General features: G+C 38.0%; 1 protein-coding gene across 1 annotated transcript in view; it reads left to right on the forward strand.

The window, feature by feature from the left end:
- The window catches only part of WWOX (WW domain containing oxidoreductase), a 681,681-nt gene extending 676,197 nt beyond the window's left edge, over positions 1-5,484 (forward strand). Inside the window, exon 9 of the mRNA XM_077831295.1 lies at positions 4,182-5,484. Within this exon, the coding sequence (XP_077687421.1) occupies positions 4,182-4,370 (189 nt within the window). The 3' untranslated portion in view covers positions 4,371-5,484. The remainder of the gene's footprint in view (positions 1-4,181) is intronic.
- The last annotated feature ends 2,378 nt before the right edge of the window (positions 5,485-7,862 follow it).

A 7,862-nucleotide genomic window follows, 5' to 3' on the forward strand; every position in this document is an offset into this window, starting at 1 on the left:
TACTATGTTTTCTTATCAGGAACATAAATAGTAAGTTAGAATACTAATGGGTGCATTATATATATTAATGAGGTTTTTTTACCATATACTGTCTATCAAGAACTCCGTTTATTTTACCATTAAGATACTCGATTTTCATTTTATTCAGTGCCATCAGCTACAAATTGATAGCTAGCAGTTAGCAAATAAATGCCTACAAACTCGTAGCTACTTAACATTTTTATCCCAACAAAGGATTTTGGAAGGATGGATAATTTAGATCTTTGAGGCTCAACTATAAACAAACAGAAACTGCTTTATAAATCCCACCCTGCTGTAGTTTAAGATTGTACTGCAAATCTGACAAATGATTTGTGAAAGAGAATGATGAACCCTTATTACCAAGACACTCTTTAACTTAAGCCAAAACAAGATTCCTGGGTAATTTTATATACACTATAAAGATTGATGGCATGGGACTAGCCTGGCAGCTTTCAAATGTTTGACTGGATCGGAAATGGCATTCAGGCATGATTAAAGATTCAGCTGGACTCCTCAGAAATTCTTTATCCTGTGTATTCATCATTCTAACTCACTACTTTTGTTACAGGTTAAAGATGGTTGACCCCCCCAGCTTTGGTGATTAGCACCACATACAAGTGACAGTCTTCTGATAAAAAAAAAAAAAAGTGTTTTGGTTGCCCAGACCTTCTATCATTGTTTATAAGTTTTCTTTTTAAATCACAATAGATCATGGACGTTTGTGACAACTGACAAGCTCACTGTTTAAGACTTTTTTAATGGAGTTGTTAACATTAATTCTTTTATATGGTACTTTAATCTGTTTCAAATTATGTACTGACATGGCACAAACCGCTTTGGCATTGGAAGTCATTCATCGGTGATTAAAGTGCTCTTTTTAGCAATTTAAGAATGTTTCATCTTGTATCAGCAGTAAGGAATTGTTTACTAATTAGATTCCCTGACATCCTGTTTTGTCTTATGCTGATGATATGTGAACCGGAAAGCTGATGAGCAAAAAATTAAAACTTGTTATTAAACTGTCATATAATGGTTTACCATATAAAGGTATCACTCAAATGACAGTGCTGATGAAGGATAAACAATGTTTGCTGAGAAAAAAAGTGTTCTCCCAATCCGTTTAAGTATGTGTGGCTGTGTTGGCATTTTGAGGGCTCTCCATTATAAACCCTTCCTAAAGCACTTTGGGTTCCAGTTGGATTTAAAGGGATACTTTGTCCCCTCAAAGCCTTCGCACTCAGTAGGGCAGCATGGTCTAATGGCCTGAGCACAAGACAAAGAGCCAGGAACTCATTAGTTCTAATCACCTTTTTGACACTGGCTCCTTCTGTAGCTTTGGTCTAGGCCCCTGTGAGTATGTCCACACTGCAATTAAACGCCCATGGCTGGCCCATGTCGTCTGACACGGGCTATGGCTCTGTTTAATTGCGATATAGATGTTTGGGCTCCTGCCTCCCCGTGGGTCCCAGAGCCCAGGCTCCAGCCCGAGCCCAAACATCTACACCATAATTAAACAGCCCCATAGCCCAAGCCAGCTGACATGAGCCGCCACGGATGTTTAAATGTAAACCTGGGGTGTGTGTCTGTTTCCCGACCTGTTGAAATGTGGTCAGTAATACTGATGTGCCTGTAGGGATTTTCTGAGCTTTAATTACTTAGTGTTAGTGCGTTGCTCTGAAGATGTCAATGCTAAATATTATTAGTTTCACCCACCACATTGTTTGCTTCTGTGGGATAAATATGATTTAACTTCCCTTCTTAAGGACAAAAAAAAAGTATTGTTCTCTTGACGATAAAGCTGCTGTGCTCGTTTCTCCAGAATAGCCCACATAATGAGCACAACATTTGGAAGTAGGTGAAGTAGCACTTGACATAGTAAGAAACAATGGAAGCTTTAAATGGTAAAATATTGCAGTCTTCCAGCTTCACATCCTTTATCTTCACTTTAAATAAAGATGTCCGTGCACCAGCACTCATGTTGTGTTCACCTGGAGCTTAGCTTTGTCGGGTTTACAGGACCAGACCCTGAATTGGTATCTACCAGTTACATTATGGAATATTTGGCCCCTATTAACTACTGAAGATTTTGTTAAAAAGTGAGTTTGGTTCATCAGAAGTTAAAAAATCATAAACTACAGTAAAACTTCCATTTTATGAATGAGCTCACTTCTGATTAAATCTAGCCTGAGCTAGCTAGAAAGCTGCTTTTCAGCCACAGTATAGCAATTAGTCTTTGGCGTTAAACATACGTTTTATTTTACTCTTATGAAAAAATCCTATGGGATAGAATACAAAAACAATAACTTTCTATGGGTGTTTTGAACCACTCTATGAAATTGGATAGAATACTTAGGCTGTGGAACTCTACAGAAAGCCTATAATTATCTGTAAATTATATTACTTTTATTGTAATTGCTATAGAACCATATTACATTGTGGTAGGTGTTATTGCTACTGGATTCTACCAAACACATTTATAAAGGCATTGTTTCCTCAAATAAATGATTTGGTTTAATAAAATCATTTTAATATTTAGCAATTTAACCTGAAAAGGCTCTTTTGTCCAGAAATAATCTTATTTTTCCTCATTGCACCAGCCAATATTGGTGGTGTCCCAACAGACCATTTCTGAGTCGTCATTCTCAGCTTATTCCCATCTTGAGAGAAGAATATGGACCCTACAAAAATGTAATATGCCTTTCTTTGCCATGCTACATAATTTGAGAGCAAAGGAGAAACCCAACTCGAGGACAGTTCAGACTCAAAGCTGCCACTGAAAGATGAGAACATTAAATATGTGGTTTGGTTGCCACTCCATCACTGGCTGATCCATTAGCAGCGTTGTGAGATGCCATGGTTATAATCATTGGAACTGAGAGAAGAAAATAATTTGGAGGAAAAGAGAGTGAAGCCCATTCTTGCCCCCTATCAAATCTCATTTCAGTAACATCTATTTTCTCTTTAGTTACCTTTTAGTTATCATACTCGATAGCCTCTCTATTCTGATTCTTAATTTGTTGCCACATATGGCACAGGACTATGATGTACATTAATAATCATCAGATCCTGGATAAACTGTATTGGTTTTAAATTGGAGCTGCGCACAAGGTGTTTCGCAATGAGCTCCATCCTATTATTCCTAATTATAGCTGGCAAAGCAAAGTGGTTTCTTGCCCTCTTTACAGCTTTTCTGACACAGCTTTGCCAGTCCTGAAGATGCAATATCCCACCACAGGCACGCACGCACTCTCTAAAAAGTTACGGCCTCAACTGTTAATCCCTCCGCTTTCCATCAGAAAAATTCAAAGCGATCAATTTTCCTCATTGGAGCTTAGATTTTTGAATAATAATGAAAAAAGCTGCCTCCACAGCTCTAATCTATTTGTTATATTTCTTAGTGATTTATAAGACGCTAGAAGTAGGTCTTAGAAGGATGGCAAAACCGCTGGATAGCATTGAATCTCTGCAAATTAAGAACTACACTCTCTGTGCGCAGTAGATAAACATTCTCACACAGCAGTGGTGACAGCTGCCACAGTAAAATTGTTGACCAAAGATATATGGACAGTTTGGGCACAGATCCCATTAGCACTTTACATGATAGGCCTTAATTGGAATGTCCGGGTTAATATTGTACAAGAGATTTTAAAGATATAAAATACGTCAGTCTGGATTGCTTATCAAAACTAGGAAGTGGTGGATATTAAGTAGTTTGGTAAGTAGGGTTTTTTTTTGTTCCAAAGGAAAATCAGGAAGGTTTTACATGGTGTGTGTGTTGCTTTTAAATTTTTGTGTTTGTTTCACATAATCCCAGCTGGCCAGATCCTGAAGTTCTATTCAGGCAAGATTCTCACTGAAGTTGCAGAACGTTTTGTCTGAGTAAAGATGGCATAGACCTTGGACCCCTGTATTTTGAGTTTGCTTTAAGAGGTGCAAAAAAAGAAACAGGGTCACCAAGGTGTATTCAAATTGGCTTCCAGATAGTAATGTAGTGTCTTTAACACTACCATCCAATACCCTTAACACTGTCATGCTGTGAGTTACCTGTCAGTTGCAATGCTTTTTATGGGTATTTTAATAAGACACATGGCTTCATAGGACCAGAGTCAAAATTAGAACTATAATATGTTTTTTTGTTTGTTTCTTTTTTTCAATTCTAGCAACAAGGAGCTGCCACAACTGTCTACTGTGCCACCGCTCCAGAGCTGGAAGGCCTGGGAGGAATGTACTTCAACAACTGCTGTCGCTGTTTGCCATCACAAGAGGCCCAGAATGAAGTGATGGCTGCAGCCTTATGGGAGCTAAGTGAGAGACTGATCCAAGAACGAATTGGCAGGCAGTCCAAATAACAGGGAGCTTCTGCAAGGATCAAAACACACAGAGTATGTGCACACTAGAAAACTGCCAACTCTGGAGCCTTTCCAATCTTATCATCTCAAGGGTTTCCATATACCTCAGATACAGATTAGCTTGTGTTAAATGAAATAATATCAGTCAGAACATAGTGAAAAATGCTAAGTACTAATGGGAAGTGGGGAATACTGTGAGTTAAAGGGACAGTATCGCTTTCTGGGTTTTAGTTAGTCTTGGTTCTCTTTCTTTTGGTTATAGCCCGTTCAAAGCATAATTCAATGAGGCATCTTTTGAGTTATTTTAGAAGAGCAATGCAGAGTATATTTTTTGATGCTTTGATTAATGGCTACATGAATAGCCCCAAAATAACATGGGATTTCCTCTATATTGTGGTAATTATTTGCTGTTAGGCCTTATGCACTGATCAGGAGATGATAGCGCTGCTTATTTTTTTCCCTACTAAGTTTTTATTGGGTGTGGCAAATAAAAACAAAATTAATAGTAATAAAGAACGCAAGCTTCCCTGCCCTTGGCTGCTGGCTGCAAATATAACTGTGCTGTCTAGAAAAGGAAGGTGCAAAAAGACATTTGAACAGAAATGGTAAAATCAGATTTACTCCATTGCTAATTATTAAATATGCAGGTTTTCCTTAAAAGATTATAATAAAAGGTATGTTGCAAACCATTCCCTAAATATTGTTGCTTTAGGAAAAGATGATGATGTCTCCTTAAGAACACACAGGGTGTAATCAGGGATTTAAAAGTTGTTCCTTCCATTTCTTGGTTCACAGTTTTAAAGAGTTTGTTTTGTTGTCTTTCAAGGTTCACAGTTCTCCTGATACTGCATCCTGTTCAAAGTTTTTTTTTCTTTCAATTTAAATTTAGTAAAAGAACATGCTTGAATATTGTCACCTGAAGAGAAAGTTTGTCTTGTTTCTGCAAATGTTTTAGTTCCATTTTTTTAGAAAAGAAAACTTGAGGAAAAATAAAGAGCTTCTTGTCGATGCCATGAAAACGCTGTTTTTTTTCTTGTTTCTTTCTGAGTTCATATTTTGTTTTTTGTGCTTTGTAGCTGTCTTCATGCCAAAAAGTTGTCTTAAGCCATCAGCATTCCAGCATCATTTTTCTATAAACAAAACAGAAATAAAGATTGTAAATAGAACCTTAGTTCACTCCATTATTACTCATGTTATTGATAATTGTTCTCTCTTCTATGAGTTTCCTCCTCTAGATTCATGAAGTGGCTTAGGTTTGATTAGCTGGTGGATGGGTGTTAAAACCTAACAGCACACTAAATAAATAGCCTAGTCCCTTTCCATCATACTAAATGCCCATTTTAATAATAATAACAATAATAATAATACACTTTGTTTTGAGTGCTTTTATTTTCAGCTTGTGTGTAATCCAGTCCAGAATATAGAAGACTAAAATGTTGCAGCACTGCACAAGGGCTAGAGAGGGCATTAGAGGTGCTCCCCCTTTTTGTGCCCACATACAGGCACTGATTACATTCCCTGAGAACAAGCCTAGCACCAGCTGTAGACATGGGAGCTGAAGATGGGGGTATTGCCCGCCTTCTACACCAACTAGGAGAGCAGGCCCCATATGGGGGAACCAGATGGTACACCTTTTCAAAGGGTGTGGCAGCAACCACACTCTCCCAGTGGTATTTTGACCAGCTCAGGTTCATCCCCAGACCAGTTCTCCAGCCCCCATATCATTCCCTTCCTTCATTTCCCAGACTGGTCCCAGAAGAACTGATGGTTCTCTTGCCTGACACTTTGTTGTTCTCTACCTATGTCATGACCATTCCCAAAAGGGCCATGCACAGTATAGGAACTCCATATTGAGGTCATGCAGTATTTATAAACCCTGCATAATCCACAAAGTACATGGAAACGGCTTTCAGTAAGTAAATAATTCTACCCCTTCCCCACAAACTATTTGAAGGTATCAGTCCTCATCAAGGCCCGTAAGTTTGGTGTTTCTAGGGCAAGTCATTCTGGAGTTATGTGGGCCAGAACAAACGTGAAGAAAATAGTTTAGACGTGAGATCACCTCATTTTTTTTATGCTTCATATTTCCCAAATGCCTTGTCCAGTTTGCATCAAATTTTCCACATAAATTAAACCCTGACATTAAATCATGCCTGAAAATTTTCAGGGAGATGGGTTTAGATTGGGAAAAATTGAGTTTGGGGGCGGGTAAAAACCATTATTAAAATGGACAGCTACTTATCAGGGGAAGAGAAAGTAAGTAGCTTCCGCCACATGCTATCCTAACAATTGCATTGGCTTTCTAGTTCCTGGCAAAAAGGAGCAATCCAATAGAATACTAACAGATCTAAGACAACAGAGAAACACTGTGTCATAGGATGACATTTTTGGGTAAGTTATGAGGTGTAATTAAACATTACTGATATTCTTCCTGAGGCCTTGGGCCTTACACTCCCACTTAGGCAGACATTAATAACTAATAATGCACACCTTGTCGTTCTTCACTGCTGAAATATTGTATGCTTTTATGAGAATTTGGTACTCAGAAAGATTGCCTTCCTTCAAAGGATATCTGTTTTACCTCTTGGTAGTGGTCCACATTGGAGAGAAAAGCCTGTTTTAATCTCACAGATAGCTATATCTGTCATCAGTATGAAGGCACTGCCATGCATTTACTCTGCTGAACAGGTTCATCTGACACCTATGCCTATGGTTAACAAATGCTTAGTGACACTAATATGTTACTGTATCCAGAATTTGGATGTCAACATTTTTTCCTAGTCAAAGATTGAAGTTTTTTCCTCTCTGTTTTCTGAGCAAAGCAAGCCTGTGTAAAAATAAACTTCCTTTTTGTTTTTCCTCAAGCAAAGGGCATTCTGTTGGCCCCAAGTGGCAGAGCATCAGCGCAGGACACTGGACTTGATGACCTCTCAAGGTCCCTTCCAACCCTGCACACTTAGAAACAGGCTGGCTAGCACCACATAAAGAAGATGCAAGGGGCATTCAAAAGGAGCAAACATTTTAAAAACATGATCTCCATGTTGATGAATGATTCATGGCATAGATAATTCTAAGCCATTGACTTTGAAAATTTTACTGTATTCTGGTATAAATTTTGGTGCAGTTGCAGTCAGCTTTATTTATTGACCAGGTTATATTTTTTTCCAGATGATTTACTGAAATTGATATATACTTAACTAATTGTAATGAACACTGGAATCAATCTGTTAGGGAGTAATATTTGCAGACAAGTGCTCTTAGGTCGAATACAAAAGCAAACTCTATAGACCTTAACTCGTATTATGCCAGCAAAACAAAAAAAGGACTGAATAAAGAAAAATAGATGGTGTTACTTATACTTTTGGAAAACAGCCAGCATGCTTTTTGCAAACACCTGGTAGTGTTAATAGTCACTTTCCATTTACCTCCATAAAAACACATATAAAAGGGGATAAAGAATGTTTCTGAGACGTATTCATAAATATGTACCAA

The sequence above is a fragment of the Eretmochelys imbricata genome, chromosome 12 (genome assembly GCF_965152235.1).
Source record: "Eretmochelys imbricata isolate rEreImb1 chromosome 12, rEreImb1.hap1, whole genome shotgun sequence".
Classification (NCBI taxonomy): Eukaryota; Metazoa; Chordata; order Testudines; family Cheloniidae; genus Eretmochelys; species Eretmochelys imbricata.